Genomic DNA, 13832 nt, shown 5'->3' with positions numbered 1-13832 from the left:
ATTTCAACAGTATCCTAATGTTGACATAAGAAGTTTGGGTTCTCCTTGCTGGGGAAATGACCTGTTAATAGCCGCTGTGAGCTTTCCATTGTGGTTCCCACCGTGGTCTTACATGTTGCTGTTCCTTAGGGTCCCATGAGCCCCCTCTTCTCTTCTCTAATGATTCTTCTTGAGTGCATCTCCCCTACTAACACGGCTCCAATAGCATTCATAAGAGGCGGACTGTAGAACTTGCATCTTCCACTTACGCGGTATGTACCGCTAGCCACCAGCTGTGTTTGGGAGTCCGTGAGCCCCTCACACTCCCTCTGTTTAAAACAGCTCATCTTCCCCAGCCTCCGCTTTCCAACCCAGTCCTAATCCCACATGCACATGTCCCAACACACACACCGACACCAACGCACACCCACACCCCAGACCTTTTCCTCCCCACTGCCCCGTACTCCCCCCCACTAACACGGGCCCTCACTCCGAAAAATCCATACTCTAAGCACTCCCTGACCCGCCCTCTCGACTGATAGCCTCATGACAATCTCATCTAGTCACCACCCTTGAAATACCAGTCAGGGGGCACCTGGGGGACTCAGTCAGTTAAGCATCTGCCTTCAGCTCAGGTCATGATTCCAGGGTCCTAGGATCGAGTCCTGCATCAGAGCCCGCTTCTCCCTCTCTCTCTGCCTGCTGCTACCCCTGCTTGCGAGTGTTCTCTCTCTTTGCCTCTCTCTCTAGTAAATAAATAAATAAATATTGAAGTTTAAAATTTTTAAATGTTTAAAAAACATTTAAAAAAATATTTTTTAAAGAACATTTTTGTAAAATGGATTTTATTTATTTGAAAGAGGTAGATAGTGAGAGAGAGCCCAAGCCAGGGGGGAAGAAGGAGAAGAAGGCGTCCAAGAAAAAAGATTGATCTGTACAATAAAGGAAGAAAAGTTTATATAGTTTTTCGTAACTTGGAAATGAGGATGACAGATGAAGAAGTGTTTTTGCAAAATTTAAGACCCAACATGATAATACATATAACCTGAAAATTGCCAACCAGGGGGCAAATAGAGCTCCCTGATGAATCCAATATGTTGAAATGCTAGGTTTTCTGATGCTTGGGAAATGTGCAAGCTTCTGAATGATCACACTGCCTGGAATGAGCTGGCCAGAGCCTGTCTCCATCACATGGAAGTGGAGTTTGCCATCCGCGTCTATCGGACAATCAGAAACGTGGGCATGGTGATGTCCTTGGAACAGATAAAGGTAAGCAGCATCTCCTGAGACTCACTGCATTCGGATTTAAATGGCATGTATTCAGTCATGTTAAGTTTCCGCAATTAGTCTTACCTAACTCATCAGCAAGTTAATTGGTAGAACCTTAACCACTTCCTACTAAGCAAAGGCTTAAAAAAAAAAAATGAAACACTTCTATTTCTTCTCATTAAAACTGCTTTTATTTGTAGGGAATAGAAGACTATAATCTTCTGGCGGGACATCTTGCCATGTTTACTAGTGATTTCAACCTGGCTCAGGACCTGTACCTTGCATCCAGCTGTCCTATTGCTGCGCTGGAGGTATGGCAGAGGATAAAGCTGGGAAGAACGTAGTTAGAATTGTTCAGCACCGGAAGCCTTATGCCTTCCCCCTCCTGAAATTTAGACTTTTCAGCTTTAAGACCCCTGAGTATTCATTAATTAAAAAAATACTTTCATTCTGTGTTCTGTGGAACGGCAAAAGGCATGTAATTGTAATGTTACCAAATAATTTCAAGTCTCAGTTGTGTCCGAAGGGAACAGATTATGTAATTTACAAAAATGCATGCACTATGCATTTACAAAAATGCACTGGTACCGTTTATCAAGAGCCCACATGTGACGGGCACTTTCCTAAGCACTTGATATATTTTTAACTCAGTTAACCTTCACAGCAATCCCAGGAGAGAGTTTTTGTCTCTATTGCCAAATGGGGACACTGAGGTGCATGTATCTTTTACTTGGCGTATGAGATTCTGTTGTGCACTGAGAGGTTTACCAAGGAGCTTACTTTCCCAGAGCTGAGCATTGCAGGGGAAGGACTAGAACAGACGGAAGAACCCAGATCAGTGCAAGGGCCAAGTGGCTATATAGAATAGCAGTTAAGAACAGGGACTTTAGGGGTTCAGATCCCAGCTCTGTATCAACCTGGACAAGTTATTTAATCTTTCTATCTCCTGGTCCCATTTCTTTAAAGTAGGGGGAAAATATCTGGTCTATAGGATTGTTATAAAGATTTTAAAATGAGGCTAAATCCTTTGGGGCACAGCGTGATCAATAGTAAAGACCCTGGGATGCCTGGGTGGCTCAGTCAGTTAAGTGTCTGCCTTCAGCTTGGGTCATGATCCCAGGGTCCTGGGATCGAGTCCCACATGAGGCTTCTTATTCAGTGGCGACCCTGCTTCTTCCTCTGCCCCCACCCTACTGGCTCATGCTGTCTCTCTCTCTCTCTGACAAATAAATAAAATCTTTAAAAAAATAGTTAAGATGCAAAGTGATAACTATTGTCATTAACGTTATCCTACCTCAAATCAGCACTGGCTCAATTACACAGAGGAGGTATTTTAAAAAATACTTGCTATTGGTTTTACAACTTCATTTTTTTCAAATTACTCGACCGCAAATTTCCATTTTTAAATTTTAAGTGAACTGGCGTGCCTGGGTGGCTCATAGGTTAAGCCTCTGCCTTGGCTCAGGTCATGATCTCAGGGTCCTAGGATCGAGCCCTGCATCTGGCTCTCTGCCTGCCTCTCTGCCTACTTGTGATCTCTCTCTCTCTCTATCAAATACATTTAAAAAAAAAAAAAAACCTTTAAATTTTAAATGAACTGAATTAATTTTGTTCTAACAAAAAATTTAAATAATTTTATATTATTTGCAACAATTGACGACACCCTGAGAAATTTTCAGAACTTGGGCTGGTACACAGGCCAAGTAGGAATATGGTTGTGATATGAAAGGGAAAATGTCACCTTAATTCCTCTGCATTTAGCTATGAGCACTTGCTGTTTGTTACCAGATTTGTAAAGGATTTGAGGTGATGGGTGGAGAGGGGTGGGGAGGGGTGCTTGTACCTGTCATTCTTTTAACCTCAGTGTGAAAGTTGAGGAGTTAGCCAGGTAAAGAGGTCAGAGGCACAGCCCTGCCGCTTAGCTCTGTATATCAAACTTTGTTTATAAAACTGGCCTCTCTTTGCCTCCGTTTCTGGATCTCTAAAATGGGTACAAGAAAAGTTCCTTGCAAAAGGCCCAGTTAGGAAAATTGAACAAGCTAATATCCTCGAATAGTACCTGGCAAAGAATAGCACTTGGAAAAATGTTAGCTACTATTAATTCTTTACAAAGTGTGACTAAAGTGAGGAATGAACTCCAAAAGATTCTTTAAGAATTACTTTATGTTTGGAATTATGTCCCAGATGCAGATAAAAGACCACAGGAGCCCGGAAGAAACACATGTTCACATTTTATCTTTATGTTTGCTATTAGTCACGTAGTTTCATAAATAACATCAATTCCTATAGTTAAGTATTTCTCATTTTTTTCAATTCTCTCCCTCTAATAAGAAAAATTAACCTTAATTGATAGAATTGATTTTAATTCAATTTAATTTTTTCATACGGGTAAAAATTAAATCCAAAAGAATAATATTTTGTTGGGGGGGGGGTTGAGTTTTGGAGGACCACAAACCATTGTAATAGTAAGATGGTTTGGGGCGCCTGGGTGGCTCAGGGGGTTAAGCCTTTGCCTTCAGCTCAGGTCATGATCCCAGAGTCCTAGGATGGAGCCCCTCATCAGGCTCTCTGCTCAGCAGGGAGCCTGCTCCCCTCCCCACCCTTGCCTGCCTCTCTGCCTCCTTGTGATCTCTGTCTGTCAAATAAATAAAATCTTTAAAAAAGAAAAAAAAATACTAAGATGGTTTTGCTCTCCAAGAGCCTGTTTTACCCCTGTGGGAGCTCTATCACTCCCAAAGAGAATGTATGTTTGAGTACTATGTTATCCTTGCCAGGGTCAAGTTCCACTTTTTTTTTTTTTTTAAGATTTTATTTATTTATCAGAGAGAGAGAGGGAGAGCAAGCACAGGCAGACAGAATGGCAGGCGGAGGCAGAAGCAGGCTCCGTGCTGAGCAAGGAGCCCGATGTGGGACTCGATCCCAGGACGCTGGGATCATGACCTGAGCCAAAGGCAGCTGCTTAACCAACTGAGCCACCCAGGCGTCCCTCCACTTTTTTTTTTTAAGATTTTATTTATTTATTTGAGAAAGAGAGAGAGAGAGAGACCGTGAGAGAGAGCATGAGCGAGGAGAAGGTCAGAGGGAGAAGCAGACTCCCCGTGGAGCTGGGAGCCTGATGCGGGATTCGATCCCAGGACTCCGGGATCATGACCTGAGCTGAAGGCAGTCACCCAGCCAACAGAGCCACCCAGGCGCCCCTCAAGTTCCACTTTTTAAACAAAAAGCTCTTCTAATCACTTCTGGTAAAACTGGCACTGTATGGTGACAATGCAAAGTAATTTGTTCATTTGAAACTAAGGTCTCTGTCTTCCCGATAGATGAGAAGGGATTTACAGCACTGGGACAGTGCGCTACAACTGGCAAAGCGCTTAGCCCCGGACCAGATACCGTTTATATCAAAAGAATATGCTATTCAGCTTGAATTCACGTAAGTCCTTCTCTTTATGTTTTTTGGTCAGTCACTAACTGCTGAATATCCCCAATTCCAAACTGCCCTCTATTGACTGAATAATTTCTTGTTAGGGATAAAAATCTGTATTATCTGTACTTCCAAAAAAATTGTCTTTTCTCACTAGCAAAGGCTTGTCCAGGCCTTTATCCACTGTCATTTTCAGCATCAAAATTGAAGCCTGGGTGTAAGCCTTTTCCTACACCAAGAATCTAGCTACTGTTTGGAATCACACTTGGCCAGCAACAGTTATGCATAGTATCGGGGGGCGGACTGCTTTTCACAGCCTGTGTTCATGATCTTGACCTCTTTGAACACTTTGCAGCTCTCTAGTGTAATTTCAAGTCATAGTGAAAAAAACCACAGAATTTGGTGTACATCTTCTGTTTGCTTAAAATTATAGTTTTTCTCTCTCTAAGTTGAATTGCATCTGTATAAAGGTTGGGTTGAAAGTCAAGCCAGAAGCTTTTCACAGGTGGTCATTCAACGCTTGAGTAATAATCCTTTGTGCTACATGAGTTGGCTTCACAGATCTCTCCTACCTTGGGAAACAGTCAGTTCCAAGAGCATTAGAGTTTTCTGATGCTCTTTGTTGCTCGACAGCCTTAATTGTCGGTAGTCTTAATTACAGAATTAGATTTTTTATTTCATTGCTGTGATGGTAGAAGCATTCAGAATCCAGTGTTAAGCTCACAGGCAGCCATGCTTAGTGCTACCAAGGCAAATACCTGGAGAAACAATTCAAGTGAATAATTTTCTTGCAAATTCAGTTCACACAGATATGTACAATAACGACTGTATCACACCTCTGGACAGTTTCTTTTGACACTGATTATACATTGCCATTTCAAAAATAGTGAAATGTGGAAAAGCATTGGTCTTTGAATAAAGGAAAAATGGTTCTAATGGTTTTTTTAAAATATTTTTATATAGTTCCACTTTATTTTCAGCAGACTTTGGATTCACTGAGAATATGCTCATGCAAACTATAGCTGGAGAAATCATGCTTTCAAAAAGTGGTCTTTCATGTCTAACCGTCCTCCCTTATTTGAAATTTTATATCTTGCAAATAAAAAACTTTTTAGAGACTTCATTTCTTGTGTAACCAACCTCAATTTAAGTTTGTCACATATTTGCCCCTTAAAAAGGAACTCTGGAAGGGCGCCTGGCTGGCTCAGTTGGTAGTGCCTGTGACTCTTGATCTCAAGGTTGTAAGTTCAAGTCCCATGTTGGGTGTAGATTATTTTAAAATAAAATCTATTTAAAAAAAGAAAAAGTAACTTCATATATTAAAAAGGACAAATTGGGTGGCTCAGTGGGTTAAGCCTCTGCCTTCGAGGCTTGGGTCATGATCTCAGGGTCCTGGCATCAAGCCCTGCAGTGAGCTCTCTGCTCAGCAGGGAGCCTGTTTCCCACCTCTATCTGCCTGCCTCTCTGCCTACTTATGATCCCTCTCTCTCTCTCTCTCTCAAATAAATAAATAAATAGAAATCTTAAAAAAAAAAAAAAAAAAAGGACAAATTGCAGTCTCAGTGCATAACCTAAAGGCCACGGCCTCCCAGTGCCTTGGCATTCCATCTCCATCCTGACAGAGACACGGTCTTAGAGCACAAAACCTCTGTGCTGAAGGGAAAAGGATCATTTCACTGGGAGATGACACACCATATCCTCCCTAGTAAACCCTTGGACCATGGAGAAGACATTTATTTTATCCTTTTGGGGGGAAATCGAAGCTTTTGTAGCAAACTCTCAAACTCTTGTCATATTATAATCTGGTGAGCTGAGGCCAGTTGAAAGCCAGTGCTTTGTTGTTGATATTTCTTAAAATTTCTAGCGCTTTCTTGCCACCAATTCCCCAAACTTTAACTTCTATTTGGACTCTGATCTAGACACACACCCAGTCCCCAGTGATCAAGCATTTCCTTTGTAATCATAGTAGTTCCTTTGTAACTAAGTTAGGTTAGCGGGTGAGGAAACCGAGTGAGGCTTAGGGAGGTTGGATAACTTGCCTCAGCTGATAAAAGATGGAGCTTGCTTGGAGCTTAGTGCCATTTTCAGAGGAAGATGGATCTCCAGTTGGGCCTCAGCCACAAATCACAGGATTCATTCTGTCCCAGATAGTCAAAGCAAGGTAATAAATAGGTCTTGTGGCTATGCATACTTGTGTTAGCATTAGTTATGGGAGTATTATTATTATTTATATTATGTATAATACTTTTTATCTCAGTAAGAACCAGGGCCCTCAATACTGTAATCCTAAGTGTGTTCCTTCGTGTCTACCCTGATCCCTTCAATACATGTTCTTCTTACAAATATTGGGCCTTAGAAAATACATTCATTTTCATGGTCACATGATTATCATTTAGTGCCTAAAAAGAGATCATTAAAAGTGGCCTATTCAGAAGACACGAACAAACATTTCTCCAAGGAAGACCTATGGACAGCCAAGAGATCTGTGGAAAAGCACTCAGCATCAGGGAAATGCAAATCAAAACCACAATCAGGTATCATCTCACACCTGTCAGAATGGCTAAAATCAAAAACACAAGAAACAGATATTGGTGAGGATGTGAGAAAAAGGAACCCTCGTGCAATGTTGGTGGAAATGCAAACTGGAGCAGCCACTGTGGAAAACAGCATGGAGATTCCTCAGAAAATTAAAAACAGAATTATTATATGATCCAGTAATCACACTACTGGGTATTTACTCCAAAAAAACCCGAAAACTCTCATTCAAAAAGACGTATTGTTGAATGCAATCCTACATTTACTGCAGTGTTATTTACAAGAGCCTACATGGGGAAGCAACCTGAGTGTCCACCGGCAGATGAGGGGGTCAGACGGTGTGGTGTATACACACAATGTGGTGTTTGCTTGGCCCTAAAAAAGAGTGCAGTCTTGTTCTCCACACCGGTGGATCTACAGGGTAAAACGCTAAGTGAAATTAAGTCAGAGAAAAACAAATACTGTGTGATTTTACTCATATGTGGAATTTAAGAAACAAAATAAATGAAGAAAAACCAAAAACCCATACTCCTAAAAATAGAGAACAAACTGGTGGTTGCCAGAGGGGAGATGGCTTGGGGGTGAAGCAGGTGGAGGGGATGAACAGTACACTTACCATGATGAGCCCTGAGGCGCATTCGTTGAATCATTGTACACCTGAAACTAACAACACTGTGTGTTAATTATACTTAAATTTTAAAAAATAATTTTTAAACACAAAGAATTCCCCCCCCAGAAGTGTCCCATCACATTTAACATAGCCCCCCAAAATGCCTGACATACTACAAGGTAAGTACCTTACAGTCTCACATAATCCAGCTTTATTATTTTTTGAGAGAGACAGTGCATGCGCATACACACGCAAGTCAATGGGGGTAGGGAGCCCAGGGAGGTGGGAGAGAGAATCTTAAGCAGTTTCCTTGGTCAGCATGGAGCTCAGTCTCATGACCCAAGAGACCATGACCTGAGGCAAAATCAAGAGTCAGATGCTCAACTGACTGAACCACCCCCAGGTGCCCCTATAATCATTTTTAAAATGAACTGCACTTGAAAAAAAAAAAAAAAAAAGCTTGTATGTTGTGTATCACATCTTTTTTGTGAGCTCAAGCAACCCAGTGACAAAGATTATCTTTTAAATCTTGTCTTTGTAAATATGATACATATTTATGTATTGAAATTCACTCTGATTTTTCTTTCAGGGGTGATTATGTAAATGCTTTGGCTCATTATGAGAAAGGAATAACTGGTGATCAGAAGGTAACCTTGAATCAAGATATGTGTAATTATCTTCAGGTTTGTTAGTTTCATTTAAAAAGGCATTGTCTGAATTGCTTCTTATTCAGTATCTGGTAGGTGAGCTCTTTTTCAGTTTATTAGCAACCTTGCAAATGATATAGTTAAATCATTTAAAAACACTTAAAAACTAAAGGTGAAAATATTTTTATCAGTCTGAAAAAGATATATTTTCCTTTGTATATTAACTGTGAGCTTCTTGTTAATGCTGGGAGTTAAAATTTGTATGCCTTCCTACGTATAGGCTGACTATGATTTTCACGAAGCTTTTCCTTTCACTCTCTTAAAACCTTTCACTAACCACTGAGAAGTTAACTCCCAGGCCATAAAGTCCGTTCTGCCCCTTCATCTGTCACGCTGGATCTTTTATGATGATCCTGGAAAGCATGGACTTTACCCACTATTCCAGCCCATTCTCCCCCTAGAATTTTAGCTCAAGAAGCCAAATTTTGCAATAAAAGTTGATGTTTTTACGTGATGTCTTGTAAAGAGTGAAAATCTTATTTGATGTTTTTACATGATGTCTTGTTAAGAGTGAAAATTTTATTTGATGTTTTTACGTGATGTCTTGTAAAGTGTGAAAATCTTATCTCCTGTCTTTTATCTAGAATTTTTATTACAGAAGTCATACAATTTCATTACGGTCAATTTAAAAACTGCGACAGTGTGACATGAGAAGTCACCTTTTCATTCTCCCCTCTATCACATGACTCAGTAGTAACTACTGGTCACAGTTTTATATATTTCCACACAAGAATCTCTTGTTAGCATGCAGATGTGTATGAAATATGGGTTTTTACTAAATACGAAATCATTCATTTCCATTCATTTAGCAAAGATGAACTGAAATTCGTTCTATGAAACACAGCATTCAGTTTTCTTCATGGTCTTTCAAGTCAATACATACAAATCGATTTTAATCTTTTAAGAGTTTCTCATGTCCTGTTGTTTATTTTTTTTTATTTTTTTAACGATTTTATTTATTTGTTTGACAGACAGAGATCACAAGTAGGCAGAGAGGCAGGCAGAGAGAGGAGGAAGCAGGCTCCCTGCTGAGCAGAGAGCCCAATGCGGGGCTCGATCCCAGGACGTGGGATGGTGACCTGAGCAGAAAGCAGAGCCTTTAACCTACTGAGCCATCTAGGCTCCCCCTCATGTCCTGTTGTTTAGATGTGACACAGTTTTTTCATCTATTCCCTTATTGAATTATAATTGTTTTTGCTTTTTTTTTTTTACTATGAAAATACTGCAATGAATGTTCTACCTAATATACTTGTATCTCTAAGTGCCTAAGATAGTATTTCTGAAGGATATATTCTTATAGGTGGGATTTCTAGGTCATAGAATGTATGCTTTTAATTTCTCACAATGTCAGGTTGCTCTCCAAAAGAATTATACAGTTATAGGTCTGTCTGTATGAAGGTGTCGATCCCACCTCCCCCATTTCTAACAATATCTAATGTTACCGTGTTATCTCCTCTACTAATTTCATAAGCCAAAAAAAGGTATTTTATGTGTATTTGATTATTAGTGGAGCTGAGCATGTTTTATTTCTTGGTCAATTACATGTTTTTTTAATGAATTGCCTGATCATATCCTTTGCCCATGTAACTCGGGTTTTTGATATTTTCTTTGGCTACATATATTTTAGGTGTTTTTTTTTTTTTTTTAATCCATGTTATCGAATACAGTAACTGCTAGCCACACGTGGCTATTTAAACTTGTGAAAACTAAATAAAATTTAAAATTCAGTTCCTCTGTCACACTGGCCATATTTCAGCTGCTCAAGAGCCGCTCGTGACTGTTAGCTACCATGTAAGACCAGGCAGATATAGAACATTTCCATCACCACAGAGTGTTCTAGACCTGGTGCTTCACATAAAATGCAATCTGACATTATAATTCACTAGTATACATTGATTACTTGAAAATTTCTGTAGTTATCTTTAATGAATAAACAATTTTATATAAAGTTTTTAATGTTTAATCATGTCTAATGGAGAAATCTTCAATTCCATAAATGGTTTTTTTCCTTAATTTTGCTCATGGCATTTATGTTGTGTATCAGATATATTACTTCTTACATAAAATTTTATACCAAGAAGACATACAAAGATATACAAGGCATTATGACATTGGGTAGTAAAAATTTGTTCTTAAGCATCAACGATCTAGGCTGCTTCTTTTTTTTTTAGGTTTATTTAAATTCAAGTTAACATACAGTGTATTATTAGTTTCAGGGGAAGAATTTAGTAAATCATCAGTTGCATTTAACACCTGGTATTCGTCCCATCAAGTGCCATCCTTCATGCCCATGACCCAGTTACCCCGTCTTCCCACCCACCTCCCCCCTGCAACCCTCAGTTTGTTCTTTGTAGCTAAGAGTCTCTTAAGGCTTCCCTCCCTCTCTGCTGTTATCATATTCTTCCTTCCCTTCCTCTATGGTCACCGGTTTTCTTTCTTAACTTCCACATATGAGTGAAATTGCTAGTTATTTGTAAAGATCTGGACTTCTAAAGAAAAAAGTATAGCTTTGTAACAGGTGATTTAAAAAAAAATTTTTAAAAAAGGTTATTTCATAACCTTGAGATTTGGCTAGAAGGGTTAATGAGAGTAGTGTTTGGGCTCATTTTAGATTTAAATTAATTGTTTGGCTGAAATAAATCAGTTTAACTTAGGGTCTGATTTGTAAGTTACTTGCCTTGTGATTTCAGGAACACGATGAAGTGTGTCTGGCCGGGGTGGCCCAGATGTCCATAAGAATGGGAGACATACGCCGAGGGGTTAACCAGGCGCTGAAGCATCCCAGCAGGGTCCTTAAAAGAGACTGTGGCGCCATATTGGAGAATATGAAGGTGTGCTTGTCTCTGCTTAAATATTCATGGGTACTTTCATGTAATAAATTCAGTGTTTTGGGGCGCCTGGGTGGCTCAGTGGTTAGGCCACTGCCTTCGGCTCAGGTCGTGATCTTGGGGTCCTGGGATCGAGCCCCGCGTCGGGCTCTCTGCTCAGCGGGGAGCCTGCTTCCTCCTCTCTCTCTGCCTGCCTCTCTGCCTGCTTGTGATCTCTCTCTGTCAAATAAATAAATAAAATCTTTAAAAAAAAAAAAAAAAAATTCAGTGTTTTACTAATCTCCTATTAATTTAGCAATTTTCAGAAGCAGCCCAACTGTATGAAAAGGGTCTCTATTATGACAAAGCAGCCTCGGTTTACATCCGCTGTAAGAATTGGTAAGAATTGGCAAGAATTGGCTAAGGTTATTCCTAGCAGGTGTGGAAATGAATGGGTCCTGGTGGTGTCCCCTCTTGTTTCCTTGCGGTTCCTCCCTCCTGGACATCCTGTTCCCTCTTCTCTTTATCTCCTTCTTCTTCTTCTTCTGTGAGCTCATGTTCTAGTTCACTTTCCAAAGAACAGTATGTCCTATCAGTCTGGTGTGGGGAGATCTCTGATCAGACAAGTTACTAGGGGAAAAAGCTCTGTTGTCCCCGAAGAGCTCAACCACTGCCTTGATTTCCCACAGAGAGGGAGGGCAGGGATGTGGGGTCAGAAGGAAAAGCAGTTACGTCTGCTTCTATCTATAGGAACCAAGATTTCTTTAAAGATTGTGATAACTATTTTGAATCCTTAAAACTAACATTTGATTGTAGGACGCTGCCTCGGGTTTGAACACAGTGCTGACATTATTCTCCAAAACCTGCCTTCTAGGGCCAAAGTTGGTGAACTTCTGCCTCGTGTTTCTTCCCCAAAGATTCACTTGCAGTATGCCAAAGCGAAAGAAGCCGATGGAAGGTTTGTACAGATTCTCAGATTCATACAGACTTAAAGCACTGTGTAAGTTTGATAAATTAACCATCGACCTTTGTAACCTCTGCAAAAGGCAGAGTGGAGGGAGGAAACATCTTTTGCCTTCATCTGGCCTGAATGCTAGAATGTTCAGTCTCTCCCATAACTTATATACCTCAGTTGATCCCTTGTATATTCAAATATAGGCTACTGTCTCTTTGTATTAGAGAGTTTAATATTAAAGTTGATATTTTTGATATAATGTGGCATGAAAACAAAGTGATCCATCATTTTATTACGAAGGATAACATGGATGCAGAGGATAAGAACAGTGAAGAAATACGAACTCCCCACCCACGATTGCTCAGGGAGAGCCACAAAACAGCGTCAAGATACAGTGATGGATAGTTAATATCCTAAACATACAAAGATTCCCAGCAACGTGCTATAAGAAACTCAAAGTGAAGGATTCCCAGAGGAGGAAACACAACTATGAAATTGTATTTTGTATAAACATGAAAAAGCTCTACCTCATTAAATGTCTTACTAGAATGGAAAGAGCTGGATGGAGAGCTGGTGGGGAATGAAGAGAAGTCTCGAGCTCCATCTAGAGGTTGACTCGCAAAGATTTTTTTTAAAAATTTTATTTATTTATTTATTTGATAGACAGAGATCACAAGTAGGCAGAGAGGCAGGCAAAGAGAGAGGAGGAAGCAGGCTCCCTGCTGAGCAGAGAGCCCGATGCAGGGCTCCATCCCAGGACCCTGGGATCGTGACCTGAGCCGAAGGCAGAGGCTTTAACCCACTGAGCCACCCAGGCGCCCCAACATGCAAAGATTTTATAGATCACTTTTTGCTGTACCTATAAATGTGAAATAGTCTGTATTTTCTGTTTTCTAAAATAAGCTTATATCACTATTTTAATCTTCCCACTCCAAAAAAAAAAAGTAAAGTGTAAAAGATTACATGGTTCAGGTGAGAAAATGCATTCAATATGAATATTTTACTGTTAAAGAACACATTTTAGTGACACGAGTCCTTATATTCTTTCCGATGAAGAAGTAGTTCAAGAAAAATAAGAAACCACCACCAAATGGGCGGCTCAGGTGGTTAAGCATCTGCCTTTGGCTCAGGTCATGATCCGAGAGTCCTGGGATCAAATCCCACATCAGGCTCCTCACTCAGTAGGGAGCCTGCTTCTTCCTCTCTCATTCCCCCTGCTTGTGTTCCCTCTCTTGCTGTCTCTATCTCTCTCTCTCTCAAATAAATAAATAAAAATTTGAAAAAAAGAAATCACCATCATTAAAAAATTGTGCCATTTATTGGCATCTCTCCCCAATGCAACAGTGTTAAGAAAGCTCTTCTGAACTAAGTGGTTCTTACAGATACAAAGAAGCTGTTGTGGCTTATGAGAATGCGAAACAGTGGAACAGTGTCATCCGCATCTATCTGGATCACCTCAACAATCCTGAGAAGGCTGTCAGTATTGTCAGAGAGACCCAGTCTCTGGATGGCGCCAAAATGGTAGCCAGGTAACAGAATGCATGTTCTTTGG

At 40.2% G+C, this 13832-nt stretch overlaps 1 protein-coding gene across 1 annotated transcript in view; it reads left to right on the top strand.

Moving 5' to 3' along the window:
- WDR19 (WD repeat domain 19) overlaps window positions 1-13832 on the top strand; it is a 98463-nt gene that overhangs the window by 50469 nt on the left and 34162 nt on the right. The window contains exons 17-24 of the mRNA XM_082727584.1: window positions 1089-1248; window positions 1449-1559; window positions 4566-4675; window positions 8401-8458; window positions 11209-11349; window positions 11642-11724; window positions 12200-12283; window positions 13663-13809. Of these exons, the coding sequence (XP_082583710.1) occupies window positions 1089-1248; window positions 1449-1559; window positions 4566-4675; window positions 8401-8458; window positions 11209-11349; window positions 11642-11724; window positions 12200-12283; window positions 13663-13809 (894 nt within the window). The remainder of the gene's footprint in view (window positions 1-1088; window positions 1249-1448; window positions 1560-4565; window positions 4676-8400; window positions 8459-11208; window positions 11350-11641; window positions 11725-12199; window positions 12284-13662; window positions 13810-13832) is intronic.

This window comes from Mustela nivalis (genome assembly GCF_964662115.1).
Source record: "Mustela nivalis genome assembly, chromosome: 4".
NCBI lineage: Eukaryota > Metazoa > Chordata > Mammalia > Carnivora > Mustelidae > Mustela > Mustela nivalis.
Note: the sequence above shows the minus strand (reverse complement) of the source record. Positions and strands in the feature narration are given on the sequence as shown.